At 38.7% G+C, this 27,710-nt stretch overlaps 1 protein-coding gene across 1 annotated transcript in view; it reads left to right on the forward strand.

The window, feature by feature from the left end:
• LOC121912967 (collagen alpha-1(XIV) chain-like) overlaps window positions 1-20,440 on the forward strand; it is a 214,534-nt gene extending 194,094 nt beyond the window's left edge. Inside the window, exons 38-48 of the mRNA XM_042435553.1 lie at window positions 2,390-2,485; window positions 2,866-2,919; window positions 3,937-3,990; window positions 4,801-4,854; window positions 7,349-7,420; window positions 9,902-9,937; window positions 11,352-11,418; window positions 12,349-12,537; window positions 12,960-13,037; window positions 14,254-14,409; window positions 19,672-20,440. Coding sequence (XP_042291487.1) covers window positions 2,390-2,485; window positions 2,866-2,919; window positions 3,937-3,990; window positions 4,801-4,854; window positions 7,349-7,420; window positions 9,902-9,937; window positions 11,352-11,418; window positions 12,349-12,537; window positions 12,960-13,037; window positions 14,254-14,409; window positions 19,672-19,964 — 1,149 coding nt within the window. The 3' untranslated portion in view covers window positions 19,965-20,440. The remainder of the gene's footprint in view (window positions 1-2,389; window positions 2,486-2,865; window positions 2,920-3,936; window positions 3,991-4,800; window positions 4,855-7,348; window positions 7,421-9,901; window positions 9,938-11,351; window positions 11,419-12,348; window positions 12,538-12,959; window positions 13,038-14,253; window positions 14,410-19,671) is intronic.
• Window positions 20,441-27,710: the final 7,270 nt, after the last annotated feature.

Below are 27,710 nucleotides of genomic sequence, written 5' to 3' on the forward strand. Positions count from 1 at the left end.
AATACTTTTACTTTAGTAGTTTAAGTAAATTTAGCTGGTCATACTTTTACTGTATACTTTTACTTGAGTAGGATTTTAAATGCAGGACTTTTACTTGTAATTAAGTATTTTTACATTGTGGTCTTGATACTTTTTCTTAAATAAAGGATCTGAGTACATCTTCTACCACTGGGCAGCAGGATTTGTCTTGTCTTTAAGGAGTGCAGGATGTTGCCTGTCACGCTCTGGAAACACGTCCCACTACCTCGGACCCAAGCTAACGCTAGCTTACTGGGAACTCAGAGCACTGCACACTGGGACTAACGTTAGCTACTTTAGCTAAATTGTGCAAACAGGCCAGGTATCGTAATCAAGTAACATTAAACTTAGTGAAATATTGCAACAATAGTCTGAGAACAGCAGATGAGCCAACTGTCAATCACAGCTGTCAGTCACCGCCCACATGGCAGACATCAAAGCTACTATAAGTCTTCAAATCTTTTTGACGGAGCAATAATTTCCAAAATGACCATCAGCACACTTACTAGAGGGTCTGAAGTTAGAGATTAAGATCAGAATAACCTGTTGAAAAGAATGATTGACTCAGTATTTCTAGAGAGAAGTTGAGGCTTTTTGAATGTCAGTCAGTTGGAGCATCCAGCAGCCGTTGCTGTGGTGATATTGAACCTGTACCTCCGCATTTGCTTCAGCCTCAAGCCATGGTAGATGCCGCTTTCGCCTGACTCAAACCCCGAATCACCAGTAGAGCTTTTTTAAGGTCAGGATTAAGTGCTGCTGTGTTATTCAGTGCAGCCCTTCACCTCTGAGCTGTTTTGATATGTTTTTAAAGCAAGATGTTAAACCCGCAGTACAACACATAGTAGATGGTAATTTTTCAGTCACCTTGGCAAGATCTGACCTTCTCTTGAACTCAGCTGTGATAAGTAAAAAAAGTCATTTTACTGGTGGTGTTCTGGCTTTAATCAGAAACAGTCTTCAGGCTCTCATTCATCCAGCGCCCCTCCTCACTGGAGCGTTATCAGGCCTTGGGCTGTCCGGGTCCCTGGTGGGTTATGGTTGGACTCACAGGCAGAGCTGTGGTCCGGCACTGTGCTGTAAGGACGTTTATAAATCTATCTGTGATCCCAGAGAGCCGTTCTGCAGCCTCATGAATCCAACATCGCTGAGTCGCATTGCTGCATGTCTGTGAAAGCCAATGACCCCTTGAATGTCCTGCAGATAACAGTCACACACTGACACGACTACTAAACACTCACACACACACAGAGGTGGCAGAGGCTTCTTCTTTTCTGACATCATGACACTGCAGACACTTATACCATGGCCAATTAACAAAAAACCTGTCATTAATCAACAGGAAGTGAACTTCATTAACCACCCTGATGGAGGCAACATAGGCTAAAACATTTTAATAGTATTTTTGAGGACAGTTGTGTAACCTGTTTATCAATTAGGTTTTGATGGACTTGTATTTGCTTATGCTTGTCACTGGTCTGCACCTCATTGCTTTAGCTCAAAAATTGAGCAATAATCAAAAAGCAAATGTGGGATAATAACATTCTGAGATAATAACTTCATCACTTAACTGTAAATTTGACCACTAAAGCATAAAGCACCAGTATCGTGGGCCGCGCTGCCATGAGCAATAATCTAGGACTGTGTTAAACTATTTACTGGAGCTGAAATCTTGTTTTTGCTGACCTCCAGGGGTTTAACTTCTAACCTTGCTGCAGTGATGTACAAGTGTACGTCGTGACATCACTGTTGTGTGAAGAGAAAAGGGCTTTAAACTTTCAACCTGAGAAGACGAAGAATCTCTTTAAATAACAAAAATGAAGACTTGGACTGCTGTGAAAGTGTCTGAGAACTTGACCTTGACCTGGTAAAATACTAGAATAGAATACAGAATAATAAACAAAACATAGGACTTTGTGTCTCGTATGCTACGTCATGTTAATGGTCAGCTTTCAGAGACCTGAAAGACTTGCATCGTGCTTTTTAAGACCTGAGATTTAACTTGCTCCACAAGAGTAAAATAAACAGCTCTGTGTCCTGATGTACGCTTTTATCAGACAAATACCACACTCACAACACTTTACACATTCCTCAGTATTCCTTTGACACTTGTGTGAACACACTGCAAATACTGACAAGCATTCTTCTGAGGAGTTTTTAGATGTGATCTGCTGGGCTTCAGTCTTTCTTTTATTCCATCCTGAGAGAAACAGTTGAATATACTTTTGTACGCTCTGGTGAAGTGTAACGGATCAGCGAACACATGGTTGTTTTTATCTCACATGTTGATCTGTTGAACTGCTGTGAGGTTGACAAACCATCAGTGTTCAGGAGAGATTACCACATGCATCTCTGTCTCTCTCTCTCTCTCCAGGGGCCAACGGGTCCAGTTGGTGATATAGGTGTACCAGGACCTCAGGGACCCCAAGGACCACAGGGACCCAGTGGACGCTCCATCATGGGGCCCCCTGTATGATAAACATACGAGTCTCATTTAGTTCAGATCTTTATAATTCTTTTAGTGTTCTCACTCTAATCAAAACTTAAGTTCCTCAAATTTTTAGCGAATTTTGAAAGTTAAATTGTATGTAAATATATCATAACATAAAATATACTGTATATCATGTGCTTGTCTACACAGTCATAGTCATTTTTCTTGAATAATATATTATGAAATACAAAATCTGCTTTAACATATTTCTCTCGAATTTAGATGTATTTTTCTAACATATGGAAAGTACTGTATTTTTACAGCATGTTGCAAATATTCAGTATCATACAAATTACACAGGAACTGAAGCCTACGTTTGTAAAATAAGTCACTAAATGTGTATATTTTGTTATCTGCAGGGTGCTCAAGGTGAGAGAGGACAGAAAGGTGAAGCTGGACAACAAGGAACGCAGGTAAAAAAAAAACTGCAAACACAACATGAATCTAATGTTTGGTCACATTTTGAGTCAGAACTATTGTTTGGTTGACATAAGGTTACATTTAGGTTGACGTTAAAGTCTTTTTTTTTGCAAAATCAGAATCTAACAACTGGCTGCTTGTTATTTTTCATTCAGCAAAATGATATAATACAAATTTTCACCTTGTTTGTGTTGATGTTGAGCTGTGAAATACTTGGTAGAGTTGTGTTTTTCTTTATTTTTCAGTGGTTTGAACAGGGAGATAAATTAATTAACATTGTTAGTGACAGAACATGGGGTCAACGTGCCATTTCAGAGAGGTTTGTTGCTTGAGAAGAGCCTCCCACGAGTAATTACTGCACTACTGTAAATTACTGGGATTAATATGACCTTTCAGAAACAAATAGCAGATTTTAAATAATGTTGCCATTTGCAAAAGGTTGATCTCTGTGGTTCAAATCAATTCCTGTTTCCTGAGTTTGTGACACTATAACAAGCTCCAATATTACAGTGTTTGTGGAACAACATAATTTATAACAGAAGAGTCAAGTTTTTTTATACTGTATTTTTTGGCATTTTTTGCCCCTTATTGTAGAGTTGATAGTACAGGAAACAAGGAGAGAGAAAGACGATGCAGTAAACTTCTCAGCTGGAATCAAATCTGGAGTAGAGGAGGTATAGCCTGCATACTAACAAGGTTAAATCTCTAACTCTTCATTTCAGCAGACCAGCATCTATAGGAGTGGTGAAAAATACAAATGAAAACACAAAATAACATGAAGAAAATAAAAAGCTATCGCTTTAAATACATATCACACACAAAACACATGACTAAAAATGAAATATATACAGATTACCTCCCAGTGAGGGTTTATTTGAATCTTGTAGCAACAGTTTTTGATGCTGAAACAGTTCAGAACAGTTTTTTTAAATACTCATCTAATTTGTCAAGATTCAGACTTAGTGTGAGTTCGACCTTCAGTGACCTCTGCTCTCTTCTCAATGTTGCAGGGAATTCCTGGTAGAGCTGGAGAACCAGGCAGAGAGGGACCTGCAGGATCCAGAGTAAGTCGCTGCATACTAATTTATAGGAATACTACTACAAATACTATTAAAACTGCTGCTAATACTCTACTACTATCACTGTTAATACTACTGCTACTACTGCTATTCCTACTACTACTGCTACTACTATTACTACCACCAATACTACTGTTACTACTCTTGCTACTGCCTCTAATAATACATATGCTGCTGATACTACTTCCATTACTATCACTAATACTACTAGCACTGTCATTACTGCTTCGTCTACCACTGCACTGCAGTCTCCCCCGAAGGTCAGCTCAGCAAACTCTGTTGAGTGTTTTAAATCTCATCTTAAGACCCACATCACCTTTTCTCCTTTAGTGATGCTCCCCTTTGTCATTGTTTTTATTCTTTCAATCACTTTTGTCTTTGAGTGAAGTGTGCATCATATGCTTTTGTCATCGTGCGCTTGCATTTGCACTTTGTGAAGCACTTTGTAACCCACATAGCTCACTTTTTGCCATCAACGTATGATATGTATGTTTAATTTTAATTTCATATCTGATATAATGTATTGGCTTGCTATCCTTTTGTTTTCTCTTGCATCTGTAGGTGGTGTTAGTAGTGTCTTTAAAGTCCATGTGGGGTGGGCTCCTAAAAATATGTATTTATTCATTAATTCTGTAGTCGTAGTAGGGGTGGATGTTGTATAACTACTATATTACTAATGGTCAAAGTCACTACTAAAATAATATTAAAACCGAGGAGAATAATTTGGACCAAAACAATAACAATTCCATGTCAGGACCTTATGTTCCAACGTATTGATGTTATTCTCCTCCACAGGGACTGCCAGGAAAAGACGGACCCCCAGGCAGAGAGGGCCCCACAGGGATTATTGTAAGTGATTATGAAGTTATGATATTGTTTATCTGTTGTTTATGTGATTTTGTTGAGGAAGACACAGGAGAGAAATGAGGATTTGTGGCAGCTGAACCGGACCGAGTTACAGTTTCCCTATCTTGCTACTGGTTCTCATGCTGGACGCTTGAAGGTCGATCTTAATTGGAACTGTGACTGTAGGAGATAATTATGGATTTGTGAGAAGATTTGGAGTTTGAATGTAGTGGATATGTCAGCCAAAGGTGCTTCAAGTTATTCTTCTTTTACAGCATGCTGTCTGACCAAAATCCTGTAAATTGTATTAAAGCTACTGTACTTTATATTCTGTTACTGCAGTGTGGCTCTCCTCTTCACTGATAACAAGCCACTGGAGAATCGTATCAAAAGCAGCTGTTTAGTGAAAACGACAAACACTTGACACCAAATAACTTTTTCCACCAATATACATAGATTTTTTACTTTTGACACTCAAAAGAAGCACATATTGATTGATGGAATTATGCAGAAAACAACAGTTGATTTGTTTATTAAAGTTCAGACTAGAATCAACAATGACACCCAGACAGAGTCCCAACAATGTTAATTTGTGTGTTAGAGGACTCTGCTGGGCTGAAAATGATAACCACAGTTTTTATTCTCATTCAGCCGTAGGAAGCTTTTAGTCTTCCAGGATTTCACATTTACATTGTGTCATTCGGCAGATGCTTTTAAGCAACTAACAATCAAGGCAAGACATTAAAGGACAGTGACTCAAATAGAGCTGTGGGACAAATTCTCAAATAGCTGACAAGGTACAATGAGAAAGAGCACTAGACAGAAGGTTTTTGTTTTGTTGTTTGTTGTTGTTTTTAATTAAAGTATGAAATGAATGGAAGTAGACAAGTGTATAGGAAATACCATAAATTTTACTTCCTTAAGGCAGTGCAGCAGGGAGTTAAAGTAGCATGGATCACCAGTTTTTTTCACCTAAGCACAGCTGAGTGTCATCTGCATAGAGGTGGTAGTAGATGTTATATTTTCTGGGGGGAAAAAATAGACCCCAAAGTAAGTGTATGTAAGGAAAATTAAAAGTGGGCCTAATGTGGAACCCTGTGGTACTCCACAGGAGATGAGTGCAGAAGAAGATGACACGTTATCAATTCTAACAGAAGCTGTTCTGTCTCAGTAGATTTATGAAATCAAATTCATTTTTAGACTGTTTGGAAGTCTTCTGTGGCGAATGACTGAAAGTACAATACCTGGAAAAACAAATTTAAATACCTGATATTTCTGTATTTGGTTGGTGGTAAACAATGCACTATTAAGTCAATGATATGTGTAACTGAACTGATAAATATTGACCGTAATGCTATATCTTGAGCTATTTGAGTACTTGTAGCGGACATTGGGCCTCATGCAAGAACATTTTCATATTTTTATCCTAAAACTCTTACTTTTCTCTGTGATGTTTGTCTGTATGAGTGTTCAGATTCAACAAACTCTCTGAACTGCCTGAACTTGTCGTTAATCGTTCCTTTCAGCCTGATGAGTGTCACCTGTTGATGAGGATAATTTGCATAATCCACGCCCCTAAAATGTCCATATAAGGCTCCATGTTCCTCTCCGTTTGTGGGTGAATTTCGTTCCCAAAGAGTAAAAACAAGAATCGCACTACAGCTTTAAATCCTGTTTTCAGAAATCAGCAGATAACAAATAATAAGTTGAGGAATGTCAGTAGTAGAGGAGCCAAAACAATTAGAAAATATTAATACAATGACGTGTCATCAGAGTAGCGCACAGTCCGTCTTTCAAATCAGAGACTGTAGATGAAACACATTCCTGCTGCTGTGGGACGTCTACAGCTGTTTAGTAAACATGGAAAAGGATCCACATTCTACAAGTTGTTGTGGGAAACGGTATCCAACAGAACACAAATGAAATGGTGTTTTGTGATTTTGGAGATGTCTGTGTGCGTGTGTGTGTGTGTGTGTGTGTGTGTGTGTGTGTGTGTGTGTGTGTGTGTGTGTGTGTGTGTGTGTGTCTCTGCCAACTGAAGCCACATAAATTGCCCTCCGTGTGCGATAAGAGGTGATCTGAGAAGGTTTTATTGCAAACGCAATTTTGTGCCAAAATGAGCACCAAAATTGCACCGCGCCGCCTAATCAGTGTAAACACAGCCTCAGCTGTGCGTCTCCTCCTGCCTGGAAATGACCAAATAGTCAAATAGTAGACTTGCGCCTCAGAAAAATTGCATATAGACTACGTTTGGACCAGCGCTGGCCTTTTGCCTGCAGGAAAATAGCTTCCTATAATATATGTAATTTATAAAGTGTTTCTCCCCTTGTGAAGAAAGGCAGAGATACTCTGAGTATGAGGAAACTGATGAACGCCACTGATTTTCTTAAATCGCTCGTACGAGTGCTTCTTGCATGACGTCCATTTTGAACATTTTGTCTTATGATTCAATGCATCACTGTTTTGTTCCTCCTCACGTCTGTCTGTGTCTCCTCAGGGGACTCCAGGAGCCCCAGGGGCCCCAGGAAACACGGGCCCTCCAGGAAAACAGGGAGAACTGGGACCACCGGTGAGTCTGTCACACACTAGGACCGCTTCTTCTCGTTTATCTTTTTACCTTACCAGTTTGGGTTTAAACCCTGTAACAGAAGACAACCTGTTGTCTAATCTGTTTCCTGTCACCCGTCTGACAAAAGCTGCTGAAAGAACATGGAAGCTGTGTGTAAATATCCAGGAAGAGGCAGGAAGTCATGTCAGTCAGGCTTAACAGAGTCTGTCAGAGGAACACAGAGAGTCCAGTGAGGTGATCAGAGTGTCATGTCGGCGGGATTAACACCTTCCTCTCCGGGTTTATCTGATTAACACACAGCTGATTCTGGGGAAGAGTGTGTGTCGTCACCAGTTTGTGAAAGAACTCCTGCAGCCAGCCCTTCTAAACAACATATTCTGCAATTAACACTTCTTTTACAATATGGATAGTATTAAAAATTTACTTTATTTATGCATGTTTGGAAAAATAATAGATTCTCATTTTAAAGATTCAAGCTTTTATGCTCTAAACTTACTCAGCATCTTATTGTGTTGTAGAATAAGTAACCTTTAGTATTGTTATAAGACTCTAAAATGTCTCACTGTCATAAGACAAGGCCGTACTAAATCAGCTCTGGCTGGGATGTGTTGTCCAGAGCTGCAAACTTTTTGCTTTACAGCAGTTTTGGGTGATAAATATGGCTCTGAAAGCGGCACATTATGAAGAGAAGTTCCGCTTTACTTGTCATTTTAGCCGACAGTGTGTCAAAACACCCACATCTGTGGTTTTCTGTGTAAAATCCGACACATCAGTAGCATCAACATGTCAGGTACTTTACCTCGGCTGCTGCTTTTGTCCGTTTGGTGCGTCATACGTGTGCTACAGGTGTCAGTAAACGGTCCTTCAGTTAGCAGAGTTTCACTGCAGCCGTCCTCAAGCGCAGCAGAGTGAAGGAGAGGAGTAGTCGAGGAAGGGAAAGTGCTGAAAAAGAGGCACCTGGCTGAGCAGGACAGAAAATAATTATGGCTGCAAATACTTCATTTTTGATTTGTGGATTAATGTTTAAGTTATTATTTAAGTAACACATTTAAGAGGCTGGTACCAAAAAATACTTCAGTTATCAAACTTGTAGGTGTCTTTTTCATCCTACATGAGTTTGCAGGTCTGATAAAGACAACATGTTGGACACACTGCTCCTCCTGACCTCGTGCTCTTTTCTAGCTCACTATATGTTGAGCTGCTTTTACTTTGTTACTTCACATCCTGCGTGTTGTGTTTAAGCTTCAGGTTAATAAATATATTCACATATGAGAAAATGAGTCCAAACTTCTGACTGCTACTGTAAGAGACTACAGAGAGTTTTTTCATCACACTGCAGGCAAGAATTTCCATCATATCATATTGACTGATATTAATTTCCATGATGGATGTTTATAGTTATGTTACTGAACCTTTTTGAATGGAATCATGGCACCCTGAAGCAAAACGTGATCAAATTGTGGGATAATGAGAGACGTTCTTTGTTTGTGTTGATGAAGTGTTTAGTTTAACTCAATATGTGACCGCTCTCTGCTTTGGCGTTTATTCCTGAATAAATGAAACGTTCACAGACAGCAAATCACATCTCGACGTCGCAGGGAAGATGAGATTCTGTGGGATGTGATACAAACTGCTGACAAATTACTTTTGCACCGCTGTGATAAAATGTTGTCAAGCATGTAATTACAGATACGTGGGTGGACTGCAAAGAGCTCTCCTTCACTAATTAACAACGCTATTGTCAGCTGCAAGTCTTTTTGTGAATTTTCTGGAGGAAAACATACAGTAGTTGTAGTTTTTGGTGACGGCGCTGGTTGGATAAAGATTGGTTTTTAATAGCTCAGATGTTTTAGCTGAAATGTTTATCATCATGTCAATTTATTGTGTTTTTACAAGCTTGGATTGAAGATGCTTCAGGCAGATAACTTTGTCCAGATCCAGTCTTCAGTCAGTTCTCTACTGCGTGTTTTTACCAATCACAGCACCAATGTTGTTGGTTTTAGTGGCTCATTGTTCCAAGGAAAGGACTGTTAACTGGAGCACCGTTATTTATTCAGATTAGTTGTGAGTTTGTATGTTTTTTTTAACCTGACAGTTATATAAAAGCCTCTCAAAGAAATCATCATCAAACATGTCAAAGAGAATGTCCAAACTACAGATTACAGCAGCTCAGTTCAGTACATTAACTCCTGAGGTAATAAATTAATTAATTATCAGTCAGGAGTGCTTCAGTCAGAGGTAACAACATGAACCTGAGGCCCTAAAATGATCAAAAAGCAGAAAAGAAAAACTATAAACTCGTTAGTCAGATTTTAAAGAAAAGTCTTCTTGCTACATGTGACAGATGATCAGGTTGAAGTCCTGTCCGGAGGATCCTTCGCTTCATGTCTTCATCGTCTTCATCGTCGTTGTCACATCTGATCAGGTTGTCAGAGTTTAATTCTTTTTTTTGCTCCTCTGATCGACTCTTCTGTTCTGCAGGGTCCTCCTGGAAACAAGGGAGACAAGGGTGAACGGGTAAGTGTCTTTTTCCATCAGGCAGGAGTAGCCAATAATCTTTGTATGGAAATAAATAAATAAATAAATAAATCTTCCTGCATGTTAACTCACCAGCATATTGTGACCCCTTGTTAACTTAACTGAAGTTGTTGATTCTTTGGTTATTTTTTAAGCTGCAGTTCATGTTGACGCTGTAGTTTGTGTTGTTATATTGTGTCCTATTATATTATATTATTATATTATGAGCCTGCAGTTTTATACAATAATAAATAATAACTTTATTTGTATGGCATTTGTATGGCTGTCATGCAAATGTGCAGCCCAAAGTGCTGTAAAAAATAAGACCAAATAAAAAAGTTTGATCACAAAAATAAACAATAACAATAAATAATAAAAGGTTTTTATGAACAGTTTCCAAGAACCAAAAGATAAAAGACTAAAAAAAGAATTTGTATGTAAGCAATAAGTAGAGCTGTAGTGAAAAACATGATAAGGTGTTTCCTCCTGCGAAGACGATAACAAAATCTTGCATCAGGTTTATTATCTCTGCTTCATCTTGCTGGCAGATGAATTTGGGTATTTCCAAACTGAGATGGTGCCACAGTTAAGACCTCTGACCTCACATGTAACTCAAGAGATTCTAATGTTATATTCAGACCACAGTGATCTTTCATTCAGCCGCTCTATGCAAATTTCTCAGAACTTCTCTTATCTAAAAAAACATCAGACTCAATGGTTGGTTATTTCATGTGAACATCTCAGCCTGTCGACCTCGAGCCGTCCAGAAGACGCTGCTGTTTGGATTGAAGGATTCACAGCAGAGAGTGATTTAGTGTGTTTAAGCTCTCTAATGACAAGTTAAAGGGTTTTCCCGCCATAATTAAGTTAAGTTAAATTACTGTAGAGTTTCAGTAAATGCTCAGCTGACAGCAGCTGCAGGCGAATGGCTGCCTCTTTTATTTTTTTTCTTTAAGGGAAACACTCAGAGCAACAGTTGACTTCAGTAATAACAGCTCAACTACATTTTGCTTTCACACAGACAAAAATACAAAACAAAGAACATGTAGAAATAAGAGCATGGAGAATAAACTGCTTTAGTGTGTGGTGTTGTTGGACACTGTGTTCACAACATCATCAGCATGAAGGAACTATTACAGCTGGAAAAATGTCCGACATCTGCAGCAACTGTGGCAACAGCTGAGAAATCAAACACAACAGATGCAAAGAATGATTTAATAAACCTTTATACTTCCTGTTTGAAAGTTTTTAAAAAGAACCAGCGCACACAAACGCATTTCATCATCATCAATTTCTTTCAAAATGTGTTTATAATCTGTTATATCAGGACACCTCAGTCATTGTACTTGTCATCATCTGAACCACCGTTCATATAAAAATTATAAATAGCACTTCTGCTTCTGTGTGTTTTCAGGGTGACCTCCAGTCGACAGCATCAGTTCAGGCCATCGCCAGGCAGGTCTGTGAGCAGCTGATTCAGAGTGAGTACACAACAATCCCATGACCTGACATTTCATCCAGTCTTAAGACTTAGTTTTAGGATTAAGGTTAGAAAAGCTTTAGTTTCAAGATTTATCAAAAGAATATATATTCTCTTCTTACCAGATCATCTTGGTTTTATTTGGCTTTTTTGAGATTTCTGCAGAAATATCTCTTTGTTACTCCAGATGATCCACAGAACTCTCTGCCAACAGTTTTAATTCACACTATTTGTTCAGTAATAAAAGCTGTTGATAGTGTGTTCTGTGGATTATCCAGAGCAACAGGAACACATGCCGCCTGTTTGTTCAGGCTATTCGGGTGTTAAGATCTGTTTGAAGACAAATCTGCTTCAGCAGATCATTCGTTCTGACTGAAGCTGCAGTCAGACGTGTTTACTGAGCTTCTACTCCACAGTCAAGTTCTCTTTTATGAAGTGATGATTTAAATTTAGCTGCAGTTCATGTACATTCAGTTTTAAAAAGCTTCTCCAGGAATTTAGCATCACTCTTCTGTAACATTGTCAGACTTAAAAGTGATGCAGCAGAACCAGAGACGTCGTCTTTTTTATTCCACACATTCTTCTCCATGTCAAAATATGGTGCCCACATTACCCACAATGCAATTCAACCACCGACAGTTCAGGTGGAGACTGGTGTGTGATGCTAGCAGTGGCTAACGTAGCCTGGAGGAGCCACAGAGGTCTATAACCTCACTTCTTTCTGACTACACACCTCCAGATTGTTTTACTTTTCAAACTTGTAGTCTTTAACCAATGCTGACTCAAATGACATCACTTGAGGCAATTTATCATATAAATTACTAAATACTTTATATCACTTTTTACACCTTGAACACCTGGAAACAAACTTTGTTGTGTAAAATCAGTTGAGCTTGTTTAGTTTGTTCATTTTTGCTCTTGAAATTTCCAGGTCACATGGCTCGCTACAACTCCATCCTCAACCACGTACCCAGCCCGCCAGTGTCCATCCGCACCGTGCCGGGACCCCCCGGAGAGCCCGGCCGAAATGGATCCCCAGGGCCTCAGGGAGAACAAGGGCCCCCAGGAAGACCTGGCTTCCCAGGACAGAACGGACAGAACGGGCAACCAGGAGAAAGAGGTGAGACTGTCAACAAGACCAACAGAGGAGATAAACAGGAGGAGAGTGAAGATTATTAACGAGGTGTTACTGGACGCTGGAAGACCTTCAGTTTAACTGACAGGCACAAATGAAAGTTTCACATGTTGATACTGAGAGAAATTAGTAGATTAGTAGCAGGTTGAAGACTAATATCTGGCAGCCAGCATGTATGAAGGACCTTTTCCAGACCAGCTGTGTTATTCTGTGACTAAAGCTGCAAATACATTATTCTGTATAAGAGGGAATTTACTTTAAAGCATCAAAATGTACCAACAGAAGTAACGTAGATACATACAGTATGTTGCTACTCTAGAGGAAGAGATGTGTTGAGAAAATGTAGTGGTTGGAAATCAAGTGGTGTGTGTGTGTGTGTGTGTGTGTGTGTGTGTGTGTGTGTCCAGGTCAACCAGGAGAGAAGGGTGAGAAGGGATCTCAAGGTGTGGGAGTCCAAGGCCCCAGAGGACCTCCAGGAGCTCCCGGTAACCACACTGAAGCTCTCAGACTTCGTCTACATGAAGCTAAATTCTAAAACGCTGTTTTTGAGTAACATCGTCACACAGCTGGAGTTTTAACTCCGTCCACATTAAACCACTAAAGCAGATAAGATACTGTTTTGTCAGCAATATAATAATAAAGCTCTGTTTTCCCCGAACACATTACAACACCAAGCCAGCATTTTCACATTTACACTCCATTTTGGAAAAGCTTCATTTTCAAGGGAGAAAAATGCAGTTTTAGTCCGGACGGAGGGTCGATATTTGTACCTCTTAATCTCAAAATCAAAACTCTGTCAAAGCAGAACAAACAGAAACAAAAACACACTGTAAAAATCAGCAGAACTTACACTTTATAAAGACTGCAGTCTCTCTGTGATGAGCTCAAAATCAGCATCAGTAAATCCACTTTACTGAGAAAAAGACGCTTCTTATAACTTGAGATCTTGTTTCATAAATCATCAAATTTCTGACTTTACCTCCAGTAACAGTTTTTACAGCTTCATCAACGTCTGTGTGGAAACCAGAAATAAAGTGTTGAGAAGTGAACGCATCTTTTAAAAAAGATTTGTTGTTTTCCTTCCCAAAAACAACTTATATCGTGATACGTATCGATGTCCTGCTGGCTGATACAGAACAATTACAACCAGGAAAAACAATCAGAGTCATCAAATCAATTATATCCCTGGAACCCCGACAATCTTCCCAAGACAAAAAAAATTACAAATCTTACATTTATGTTGTCTTTTTTCTCCCATAAGAAGTGTCCTAGAGCATGTTTACTGCTACTCACATGTAAAATGATGCCATTTCTGAGGAGCTTAACTTCTGCAAAAAACAGTAGACGGCAGTCTGAGTGACACATATAGTGAATCTGCCATAAGCATATAAATGAAGAAGAGCATTTTTCATACAGTAGTTGTAACTCATAAGAAAAACATTAAAATACATAAAAAAGAAAAAGAAAATAAAAAAATACATTTAAAAATGAGAGGTTAAAGTGTGTAATGTGCAGTAAACACACACTCAGGTCAAATGATAATAATAAAGTGATGAAGAACATGCAAAACATATTACACAATAAATACATCATCATTTTCTTTTAACTGACATTTGTATTTTTGTCCGTTGCACGAGTATCACACTTACATAAAGTGTTCATTAAATCCTTTGTTTTGCCTCCTCTTCCTCTTCCTCTCAGGAGCCAATGGGCAGGGCAGACCTGGCAGTCAGGGTCCATCAGGGCGACCTGGAAATCCCGGAGCCTCTGGTCGGCCAGGGGTCCCTGGACCGGTCGGACCTGCGGGACCTCCGGGCTACTGCGACCAGAACTCCTGTATGGGCTACAATGTTGGAGGTACGTAGGGTCCCTTAAATACATCAGTTAGAACAGCCGACAAACTAGTTTGATAAAACTATTTAATATATTTGTTTTTCATGTTTTTGACCAATGTTCTTTCCTTGTTAATAATGTATCGTTTTTATACAAGTGAATTAATCTTATCATCAACCATACTGCTCAGTGACAAGTAGCTAAAACCTGCTCGAAAAGTCTGTGATGTCATAACATAACAACATATAGACAAGATCTTAAAAGATGAAAGTAAAGACAATGATGTCTAACTAAACTAAACTGATTCTAACCAGCTAAGCCATTAACTATTATTGTTTTTATGCCATTGAGTTTCATCAATAGACATCTGAGTCTACCTCTAATATCCAAAAACTATTAAATGCTGACAGTTGTACAGATGATCCACTGGAACCACTGGAATTAACTCACTCTGTGTATTTATAGTCAAATTAAAACAAAAGAGGAGTTCCCTGGACCAACAATGGAGATCAGTGATTGGTCGTTGGGAATGCACATTCCCAGCTCATTCATGTCTCTCATTCACTGAGAGATATCAGTGACTCCCTACAAGAAGACAAGTTAAAGGATCAGTCTCATGTTTGGATCCAAACCAACAATGAACTGATCTACTAACAAGTATTGTGTGTGTATCAAAGCCTGATATATCTTATTCCTCCGTTGTCGAGAAACTATTAAAAACACATCAGTGAGCCACATCGCTGCACTGGGTGACATGTTGCTTCATCATGAAGAGTTTGGTTGTGTTAGTTTGTTTAGAAACGGCTCCAAAGACTAATAACAGTGATCATGTTTTCAGTCTCTGGAGAGTAGTTCTGTGTAAGACAGACGCCACTGAGCATGTGCAGGAACACGGTTCTGTTCACAGTGTTTTACTTTGTACTGAAGTTCTTTGAGAAATTTATAATGTAGTACAAAGTTAAGAGTTTGTGATATGTAGCACAACAAGCTAGTGAAGAAGAAACACGTTCCTGCACATGCTCAGTAGCGCCTGCCTTACACAGAACTACTCTCCACAGACTAAAAACAGATGATGGCTGATATTAGTCAGTCAGCAGTAACCATTGCCCTCATGATGAAGGAACATGTCATCCAGTGCAGCGGTGCGGCTCACTGACGTGTTTTTATAGTTTCTGGACAACAACGGAGGAATCAGATATATCAGGCTTTGATACACACACAATACTTGTTAGTAGATCACTTCATTGTTGGTTTGGATTTATTGACAGTAAGAAAATTATAGAGAATAACCAGACACATTTTTAAAGATCTGCCCAGAAAGTCACCAGGTTTGTTGCTCGCCAATTTTTTAAAAAAGCGTCGCTAAAAGAGTCTTAAAAGCGGCTAAGTTGGCAGCAGTGATACTAGTGGACTACACCATCCTTCACTGTGCTTGTTTTATAATTACAGCCAGAGTGTGGACGTTGTAAAAAGAGATACAGAGAACCTTCAAATAAGAAAGAAACAAACATTTAACTTTAACCTTTAAAAAGTCTCAAATCTGTAATTATGATAGTAGAAAAATGTTCCCTGAAACCCATCAGCCTCTTTAAATATGTGGACGTTGTAAACTGTAGAACTGAGCATGAAAGCTTTTCAGTGACTGTGTCTTTTGGAGTGAAGGTCATCGAGTGAAACATTTAATTCATTTGGTTCCTTTTCATGTTGAAAAGCTGCCACTGAGTTAAACAAGCTGCATGTCATCAATCCAACACTCACATTAAAAACCTTTAAACACAATCACGCTTTAAGATGCAGAATTCTGCTTCAGTATCAGTAGACTGGATGTGTTCAGACTGTTTCTCTAATACGCATGACGACCTCAACCTGAAACTTGTAAACTGTGATTTTGAAATGTTGTACAATTTCAAATATCATGTGATCAACTAGTAGGTTTGTTTCTGCTGGAAACATGAACAGTAAACATCCCAACAACTAGCTGTCATGAATAAAGCATCAGATGTAAAGAACTCTGTCTGTCAGCGCTTTAAAGGGACACTTCACCCAAATCATGACAACAACTAAAAAACCTGTTACTGATATAAACTTTCAAGGAAATTGTTCCTGAAAAGAGAAGTTACTGTTGAGTTGTTAAGTGATGCGTCAGAGAGTCTTTAGCTTCTGTAATGTGACGTATCTCTAGATGAAACTGAATATGTGGGCAGGTTATTAGTTCAAGACAGATTTGATCTTATCTTTCTGGAAAGAAGTGATAGAAGTGGAGCTGAAGAGCTTTTCTCACCTCCACCTTCCTCACTTTCTGTTTTTACTAGACAAGAGGCGAAGAACGAGGGCAGATTTAACAAACCTTCATGCTTAATGACGTCATTAAGTGAAGTCAAGTCTGGTTTTATATGATGGACACGACTGACGGGTCCCCCCAAAAATATATATTTATACGCCCCTGACTGCAGGATGAATCATCAAATATTATGTTTTACAGGAAGAAAAACAGAGATTTTGACATATAGATACTTAAATTAACTTTATTTTTATTTGACTTTATATCAAGTTCAATTAACACAAGAACAGGATAAAAATCTGGACGTATTTTTACTTAACTTTGTCCTTAAATGTCATTTTTGTTGTTTTTAGTACAACAAATAAAAAAAAAAAGCTAAATTCCATCATAAATTGTCTCAAATTATTTCAAAACCTCAACACATAGAACCAGAACCAGCCTCATGCTTCTGAAAACCATCCTGTGGTGTATAAAAATGTTTTGGTCATAATTTGGGTGAAACAAACCTTTTAAGCTTCCTGTTGTTCTACTCGTGTTCCTTCCTGCAGTAGCTGGTTGAAACTGCATGCAGCCAATCACAGACTGAATTCTGCATCTTAACATGTTTCCACTGAGATTATGATGTGAAGTCACTCAGTATTGTGATTGTGGGTTTAATCAGTCGCTAGAAAGATGCTTCACAGAAGGTTTTCTCTTACATATATATACATATATATATATATCACTAGTAGATGCAACAAATTGCTGCTGCAGATGATGACTCAGCGCTTCAGGCAGCTTTTTGTTTCTGTTATGTGTTAATTTGCCCTCCAGAGTCCAAACAGCTCTGATTGTTTTCACAGTCTTTCTAAAGAAAAAACACACACATGGGAAATTACACGTTAACAGCTTCACAGTTAGCGCCGCAGCACTCATCACAAGCATCCAGTCAACTGTTTTCATTCTCACCACATACAAACACACTGGAAGTAATTGGATTAATTGTGATATATATATATATATATATATATAAAGAAAACCCTGCGTGAGTCATCTTTAAAAGTTAAAAATGCATGATGTTATTAATCCTTGATGTCTGTTGAGGTTAAAGGTCAAACAGCAGCCTAAGCGGCGCTGTGCAGCTCGCAGCCTGCTGTGTGATGATGTGAGTAACGTCTGCATGTTTGTATTCATTCCTCTTCCTTTGTGTTTGTGTCTCTTTTTCTCTGTCTGTCTGTCTGTCTGTCTGTCTGTCTGTTTGTGTCATCGCCTTGTTTTACAACTTTTCCTCTCCCCCCAGCAGGACAGTATACCAACGACTACTGAGCCTACGTTGTTCACAAACACTCAGAGTGTCGACAGCAGGGAATAAGTAGCTTTAGCCGCTGCAAACACTGCAAAATCCTGTAGGTGATGGAAGTGGTGTCGCTGCATCAGCTGATCAGCCCCGGCTCTCTCTCACTGCACATGAACATAATGTAATATACAGAAATATCCCAAAAACAGATAAAAAAACAGAGTTATAAAGTCACAAAAAGTTATAAATGTCTTTTGCTACCTTTTAGTGTTTTTAGTTAATTAAGATCTTTTTTTGTGAGGCATCTTTTAGGATATTAAAAAGTGTTCTTTAAATAAAATGTACAGAAAAACAGACATTAAAGTCTTCTCAGGTTCTTTCTAAGGTGAATTACTACAACATGCTGTCTGTCTGTCCGCTAGAGTTCAAATAATGATCCTCAATTATTTAATTTGAGAAAGAACACATCAATCTTATTCACACTAAATGTTTTCAGGTCTTCATTGTTTTAATCTAAACCACCACCTTAAAGGATAAAGGTGATAAAATCCTATATTATTCTTATTGACAAGAAATCCCATGAAAAGACCAAAACTAACAATGTGTCTCTAAGCTGTCTGTGGCCCGTTGGTTCCTACTGAAGACATAAATCTTTAAGAGTAACTCACAAATAAATAGTTTCATTTCTAAAAAAAATGACTGAAATTTCCCAAAACATCTGGCCATTAAAACCTTACACCTTAATGAAACAAGAGGAAATAGTGCATTTGTTTGGGACTATTTTCAGCAGCGGATGAATCAACATTCGGTGCTCTAGTGAGTATTTCTGGCAGCAGGACTGACGGTGTGTGTGTTGTCACCCGGTGCAGCGATGTGGCTCATTGACGTGTTTTTAATAGTTTTTTTGGACAATAACGGCACAGAAGAAGAAGATGTATCAGACAGTGTTTGTTTGCAGATCAGTTCATTGTTGGTTTGACTCTTTTCATGGGATTTCTTGACAATAAGAAGACTTTTATTGGTTGAACAGTCAGTAAACTGTATCATAAAGCCGCACTGACACGTTAATCCTCTCCTGGCTTTTCCCTCTAGATCAGGATCATCTGGTGCCGCTTTCTTTAACCACAAGCTTCACTGACTTAATACAAACTCCTTTATAACTGCTCTGATATACAGAAATACCTAAAAACTCATCAGCACAACAACTTTTTAATAGAGATTTTTCATGTTGTTTTTACCATCATTTGAAAGATACCACTGAAAGACACTTAATTAGTTAAATTGACGGTTTGAATGTGACTTAATAGGTAACAAATCTAATAATTGAGACATTTGCACAAAGTTTCTCACATTAAACTCAAACATTGTTGCTTATTCTAACTTTTATTTGAAGCGGTTTGTCCTAAACTTCCTTCTAACTGCGCTTTCAGTGTTGTCATTCTGTAACCTTGGTAACCCTGACTCAGTAACCCTTGGCAACTCTTGGTAACCTTTGGTAACTCTTGTCCCTCTGTGTCCCTTCTTCCTCCCTGTCCCGCCCCCCTCTTCCTGTCCCGCTAACCCAATCAAAACACAACAAATCGATCCAAAACGTTGCTTCCTGTGGTGTTTGTGGGCGGCGGTCGTCTTTGTTTGGGCTCTCACTGACTGTCTGCCTGTCTGACTGGCGTGCTGGCTCGTTGCCCGGGTGGTTGGCCTCGCTGGCTGCCTGGATTGCTTGGCAACACAGAGCGCGAGGATGTCACTGATGGCGGCGCTATCCCCGCAGTCCAACTGCCGCCCAACCTCTTCCAGAACTACGGTGAGGCGGAGGAGGACGACCCGTACCGCTACTACCAGCCTAACTACCCGGCCCCGCGGCCCGTGCAGCCCGACGACCCCGCGCTGTTCCCCGACAACATCGAGCTGAGGTCCCCCGGAGTCCACCGCAGCTCCCGCAGCCTGGACGGGGAGGAGGAGACACTCGGGCAGAAAAGGAGACTAATGAGAGGCGCCAAGAAGCTGCCTGGACTAACTAACTGAGAGGAGGTGACTGGAGGACGCGGAGGGCCGCTCGCTGATTCTGATTGGGCGGTTTGGAGCCGTTACGGACTAATCAACAAGTGCCTGATGTAGAGGATTTCTTATGGACATTGTAGAGGGGACGGGGTGGGGGTAACTCATCTATGCTATTCAAGAAAACTGTTTTTTTTATTTGTTTTTGTTATTTTAATTGTTTTAAAATGGATTGAGCTTATCTGGGGTTTATATTTCACAGCTCTCTTTATGTCACAAGACCTCTCTCAAGTATCTAAAACATTTCGTCATCAAATTCATCGGATTCATTTAGCAGGTCCTGCTTTAGGTTCTAGTTTCTCTTCAGTTTTGTTGTTTGTTATTTACCTGGTTGGTGAAGTGCCTCCTAACGGTGCAGCAGGTAGTACTACTCACTCAGTAGTACTACTTCAGATTTAGTTTCTAAAATACTTATATAATAAAGTTGCACTTCCTAGCTTAAAGGTGTCAATTATGTCTTAAAACAACAGTCAGGAGCCCAAATGAGCAGTCAAACATGTTTTTCACAATCCTCCTTCTGTGCAAAAATGTTTTAAAACGTCTGAGTTAGTCATATCAAGTGGATATCTGACACATTTACAGTCTTTCTAGCATCAAATTCTCTCTTTGTGTTTCCTCGGACAGTGTTTCCCTGTTGAGCTGCAGGTGGAAGTATAGTAACAAAAAGAGGGACTTTGGCACTAAAAAGACTGTAACGTTGAAAGATATCTACTTGATTTGACTCATTTGGACGCTGAAGCTTCATATTAGCTTCAGATAAACTTTGAAATACATTTTTTGCACAGCAGGAGGACTGTGGATTTTGTAAGTGCATTATGAAGGGATCTTCTAATGGTCAATATAAACAGGAGGAACGATTACAGCAAGAAAGAACAGGTTTCACTGTTCATTTGGGCTCCTGACTGTTGTTTTAAGACAGATTTGAAAAATTGTGAACCCGTCCTTTAACTGTTCCGTCACATTTACATCAGTAGCTGCTCAGCCGTTTTACCTCCAGTTAAGCACAAGATGAAGATTGTTTTTCTCTCCGCAAACAAACAACATAACAAACAAACTAAAGATTTTTGACTGAGCAAAACAACAGAAAGCGAAGACATGCACCATAATTCTGATGTTTTTATTTCCTCCATTTGTTCATTTTAAAGGCTCCTAAGCATCAGAACTAAATCACATTATTTATGTAAAAAAAAAAAAATCTGCATGTTTTTCTTTAACATTTACCACACGATGTATCATTTTTTGTGTCATAGAGACACATTTTACTGTCTCATATAAAGATTATATTTTATTTTTTTTCTTCAGAGTCATATACAGTTATTGTTACAGTATTAAGCTCAAACTGTTTGAGAAGGTTGATTAAAAAAAAAAAAGAAATAAGAAAACAGCTTAATGTGAGAGAAAGAGAGAGTTTTTCTTTGTAAATGTATTTTGGTTTCTGGATCTTCTGGAACAGAGAAGCTGTTGAGTCGTAAACTGACGAACAGAAAAGCAAATGAAACATGAATTCTTTTTTTTTTCAAGACTGACAGCTGTTTCTCACTTTTGTTTTTTGTTGTGTCTTTTGGACAAATCTGCTTCTATTTATAACATTTATCATGAAGCTAATTTAAGTTAAACTGGACTCCATCTGTTCCAGGAAAAAACTCTCCGGGTCTCCGTTATTTTTCATATTTTCTGCAGAAACTAGAGACTGATTTGACAACAGAAACACAACAGCTCAGTCCGTTTGAAGTTGAAATGTGTTCGATTTTTTTAAGTTGGATGTCTTATATTTGTTTCACTGCTGGAGATCCATTATATGAAAGGACGAAGGTGTGCTTCATTTATTCACCACTGGATGTGATGTTTTCTCTAACAGAGTGAACTAAAATTTGGCCAAGCACACTTTTAACTTTATATCTTGGAAATTCCTTTCAGTTCAGTGTTGCTGAGGCCTTCGAATCTGAGAGGAGTAAAAAAAAAAAAAAAAACAGGCCGCAGTGTTTGAGATTTCCACCTCCACCTCTGACCAGGATGTTTAAAACAAAAAAAACAAAAAAAATCAAGGAAGTAATTTATTTTTTACTCGGTATTGATTTTTCTCACAACAATAAAACTGAAGTACAAGTACGGTGTTTGTCTGCTTGGACTTTTTTTGTTTGTCTATCGTGTTGCCGTCCCTCAGCGGGTGATGTGACTGAGGTCTAATTAAAGTGGCAGCGAACAGAACGTTGAAGTATTTTCAGGGGGCTGAACGCTGCAGGAAGCTGATTGGAAACCAGCAGGTGAGCTGCAGCGCCGCAGCTCAACATCACACCACCTGTTTTCAGCTCTCAAAAAGTTTAGAGCAAGAAATAAACCGGCTGAAATTAAACCAGGCGTCGTATCTGTGTCTGACGGGAATAGAAAACAGTTGGATAAAAGATTCTTTATTCTTCTCTTACCTGGATCACAACATGACAAGGTTTAGTTTTTTTGATTGTTTTGTTTTTTTGTTGGGATTCCAAAAGCTGTTTAGCAACTGCAAACACATGAAAATATCCATAAAACATAAACCTACATCACTGTCCTGACCACCTGTTATCCGCCTGATTATAATACGTACAGTAACTAGACGCCTGTTTTACCTGGGTTAGGGTTAGAGGGGTTTGGGTTAGAAGGGTTAGGGTTAGAGGGGTTTGGGTTAGAAGGGTTAGGGTTAGAAGGGTTTGGGTTAGAAGGGTTAGGGTTAGAGGGGTTAGGGTTAGAGGGGTTAGGGTTAGAAGGGTTAGGGTTAGAGGGGTTTGGGTTAGAAGGGTTAGGGTTAGAGGGGTCAGGATTAGAAGGGTTAGGGTTAGAAGGGTTAGGGTTAGAAGGGTTAGGGTTAGAGGGGTTAAGGTTAGAAGGATTAGGGTTAGAAGGGTTTGGGTTAGAAGGGTTAGGGTTAGAAGGATTAGGGTTAGAAGGGTTTGGGTTAGAAGGGTTAGGGTTAGAGGGGTTAGGGTTAGAGGGATTAGGGTTAGAAGGGTTAGGGTTAGAGGGGTTTGGGTTAGAAGGGTTAGGGTTAGAGGGGTTAAGGTTAGAAGGATTAGGGTTAGAAGGGTTAGGGTTAGAGGGGTTAAGGTTAGAAGGATTAGGGTTAGAAGGGTTAGGGTTAGAGGGGTCTGGGTTAGAAGGGTTTGGGTTAGAAGGGTTAGGGTTAGAGGGGTTAGGATTAGGGTTAGAAGGGTTAGGGTTAGAGGGGTTAGGATTAGGGTTAGAAGGGTTAAGGTTAGAAGGATTAGGGTTAGAAGGGTTAGGGTTAGAGGGGTTAGGGTTAGAAGGGTTAGGGTTAGAGGGGTTTGGGTTAGAAGGGTTAGAAGGTTTTGGGTTAGAAGGGTTAGGGTTAGAAGGGTTAGGGTTAGAGGGGTTAGGATTAGGGTTAGAAGGGTTAGGTTAAAATCTAACCCCTAACCCTAACCTAGGGGCCCGACCCCTAGGTTGGGAACCACTGGACTAAACTACCTAACTGTATATAAAGTAGTTGAAATTAGCTCCACCTCCAGCAGCTACAACAGTAACATGCTGCTCTAACACTGATGCTTCACTATTAATAATCTAATGATGTCATATATAATAATATATCAGTCAGAGGGACCAAACCACTACTTTTACTGCAATACTTTAACTACATCAAGCTCATAATACTTATGTGCTTTTACTGCAATAGGATTTTTTTTAATACAGGACTTTTACTTGTAATTTAGTATTTTAACATTGCTGACTCTGCAACCTCACCACTAAATCCTACACACTGGTCCTTTAAGTAAAGGATCTGAATACTTCTTGCACCACTGTCTCACACACACACACATAAACACACACACACATAAACACACACGTTCCTGATATGATGATATGAAGGCGGTGCAGAGTGCCTCCTCTGCTGTGGAGCTCAGCAGGTTGAGGAGCCTCTTTTGTGTAAAAATGAGCTGAAGTAGATGAGAGTGTGATTCATTCACGTTTACAGAGTGGGACGTGGGCAGGAAAATCAATTTTCTCCTGCGTCTCCACGGAAACGTCCTGCATCTGAGCTGAACTGTATGTGATGCTTTTATTCACTTATGCTCTCCTCTTTTTTTTTTGTTGATAAATTCTATTTAAAAGACACAAATAACTTCTTACTATTCTGCTTGTTTGATATTTAATGCTTTTATTAGGAAGTCAAGACAAGTCAGTAGTCCAGTATTACAAATGTGCCTCAGTGACCTTTACAGTCTGTACAGCAAGACAACATCTTCTTCCTCAGACCCTCAATTCAGACAAGAAAAACCTCCTTAAAAACCCTTTGACCATCAAGAGGAGCAACAGAGGAGGATCTCTCTCCCAGGACAGACAGACATTTTCTAACTTTTGTTCCTAAAATGTGATATAAACAAATCTTAACTTCTTAATTACTTAATGTCTCTTAAGAGGTTTGTACTATAACTCGATTAGTGATTCTACTTTCACGTTTTAGTCATTTATCAGATCTTTTTATTCAGTGGCTTCCATTACTTTACATTTATAGTTTTGACCATTTCTACACTGTAAAAAAAAAAAAAATCGTAAAAAAAATGGCAAAAAGTCTGGCAGCAAAAGTTGCCAAACACTTACCGTCAAATAATGGTAAAAAAAGACTTGAGAGATTCTACGGAGATTTATTTTAAAAATACAGATATTTACTTTGAACATTGTCTACATTTCTACAGTCCAACCCTTGTAAAATAAAAATAAAATCTCATTATAAAACATTGCTAGAATGTTAAACAAATGTATAAATCTGCACAAAAAATGAAAAAGATTGCAGAACTACCTTAAAATTACCTAATTTAAATGAAGACTCTTGTTTTCATACAGTAATCTTTGGTAAATTCATAGGATTATCCAATTCATGCACAAGAACTCCCCATCAAAGTACAGATTTCTGGATGTAAAACACAGACAAATTATGTAAAATTATATTCAAATTACCCTCTTTTAACACCCATTAATGGCATCTTGAGAGCTTTAAGCTTTTATTTTATGTGATTATCCAATCTATTTACAGTAGATCCCTGGTAAATGTTGGTTTTATACTGTACAAAAAAATAAGATCATGTGATAATAGTTTACAAAAACATAATTTTAATAATCATTACTTTATATAAATTATTTGAAAGTAATTACAAGCAACTCTCCAACATATTTACAGGCTTTTCCCATAAATGTATGGGGTATACATTATATAAACATTATTTGACAGTAATTGCAACTCCCCAATATGTCTACAGACATTTCACATTAATATATGGAGTTCTGAATGTACAAAAACAGAAGGTCTATGTAAAAGTACCTTTATATCAACTTTGACACTGAATAAATATATACATTTTTCTACTGACATTTTACAATATTGTGCAATCCATTCAACACAGATCCCCATTTGAGATGTATGAGATTTCAAGATGTTTAATAACCAGAATATATCATAAAATTACCTTTTACTGCTTGCTTTACACAGTAATTCTGTAGACATTGCCCAAGCCTAGTATACAGGTACATTTTATGTTTCAGATATGAAAGTTTACTATAGAGTGAAGCTTATTTGGGTATTAAAAAATTACTACAAAATTAGTTTCACATTCATTGTATATGAAGCAGCTCCAGACTTTATTCTGGATGGCATCACAAATTTCAGTCTCTGTTTTGTGGCTTTGGGAGAAAGTAGTTCATGCTCACAAATATCAGAAGTGGGAGTAAGTTACACATGTGCAAGTCACAAGCAAGTCTCAAGTCTTAACCTTAAAGGCTCAAGCAAGTCTTAAATCACTGTGACTTAGACTCAAGTAAACCAAGTCAAGTCAATGCTAAACGTCAAGCAAGAACCAAGCTGTTTATTTAACACAAACGTCTTCATACCAACCAGAAAGTTCAGCTTTTCCTTTTATCCTCTTCCAGTTTCTGTTTCTCTTTTCTACAATCGTGAAGTCAAGTCATACAGGCTCAAACCTGCGTCGTCTGTTAGCGTCCACCAACAGTTTTTCATTAACAAAAATATTTTACAAATTACTTACGTACTTACTTAGGCCCTTTGCTCCTCCAAGGAGCATAGGCCATCGACGAACGACCTCCATTTCACTCGATTACTAGCGATTCCCTCTAGATCTCCCCAGTTGAGCCCACTTCTAGCTTTTTCCGCCTGGGCATCTCTTCTCCAGCTATTCCTGGGTCGACCTCTTTTTCTTGGTTCCATTTCAAGGCTTGTCGGGTGATGTTTGTGGCACCAACGTCAAGCAGGTGTTGCTGTATGGATCTGAAAACATGGAGGACAACCAAACAAACAACAAACAGACTACAGACATTCATTAACACCTGCCTAAGAAGTATATTCAAAATCTGGTGGAGAGACAAAGTAAGAAATGTGGATCTGAGAGATCACCTTACAGATTCTGAGGAGAAAGTGGAGTTGGATTGGGCATACCCTCGAAACAGGGTATGCCCAATCACTCGACAAGCCTTGATTTTACAAATTGCTTCACCAAAACAAAAAAAAACACTATAGCAAAAATGAACAGTACAATAAAAAGTAGAAGATAAGAAGAAATTCAAACATACAGAACTTTATTTAATCTCTGGTGAAGTTTCCAAAGACACCAAACATGTGAGGCTGAACTGGATGTTTAAAATGATGCACATAAAAAGATGAATATTCCCACTCAGTGTAACGATGCAGCCTTAAAAGTTATAAACCACTTAAAAGAGGAAACTGAAGAGGAAATCTGAGGTTCAAAAGGTAAAAAAAGCAAACGAAAGAGGAGGAAAATCTAATTACAGCGAGGAGAAGAAGTCGAATTTCCATTTTGGACCAATAAATGATCATTAATTTATCCGTCCGCTGAGGATGCTGTTTAACAGTTAAAGGAAGATTCCTCTGAATTCCACCCTCAGGCGAAACTCCTTCACTGTGTTGTTTTTTTATTTGACGTGAACTCTTATCAGAGTTTAATCGCAGCTGTTTAGACTCCAGAGTTTGTTCTCTTTTACGCTTCCTGATGTGTTGCTGCATCATAAATCACAGGTTGATGTGAGATGTTGCGGCTGTGAAGGACAGAACGAACAACTCACTTTTTTTTTTTTTTACCATCTTTTGATCTCTCACAGAAATAAAGTGATAAAGATCTTTTACACTCTTCTCTATATTCCGACTTGAGTCTTTTGCTTTACCTTTACTCTGTCATCGTTCCTCCTCAAGGTCAAGATGACTTTTTATTGCCTCCCGTCTTCTTACATTAAAAGAATGCCGCATAAAAGACAGATATGTTATTATAGAAGGTCAACTTAATAGACATGTTATGAGTAGCGGAGCAGGTGTGGAGACTGCAGGCTGAACGAAGGCTGAGATGAAAAACTTCTTTATTCTGGGCCTCTGCAGGCAAAACAAAAAGCTGGCTGACCCGAGAAAAACAGAACAAGACTGAAGAAACCAAACAGAAGATCTAATAAAACTGAACTGAAAACCAGGACTAAAGTACAAACTGAACTAATGAGGGAATGGGGAACAGGTGAGCAAACTGAGAACAGGAGAGCAGCTGATTGGCTGGAAGTGCTGACAGAACACACAATCCTCTTAATAAAAAACCAGCCTACATTAACCTGTCTAAGAATAAACATGAATATCAATTTAAGTACATATTTCTATAATCTGACTAATAATGCAATGAAGTCCTTTAATGATTCAACCCAAATAATATAAAC

Source organism: Thunnus maccoyii, chromosome 15, assembly GCF_910596095.1.
Source record: "Thunnus maccoyii chromosome 15, fThuMac1.1, whole genome shotgun sequence".
Taxonomy (NCBI): Eukaryota; Metazoa; Chordata; class Actinopteri; order Scombriformes; family Scombridae; genus Thunnus; species Thunnus maccoyii.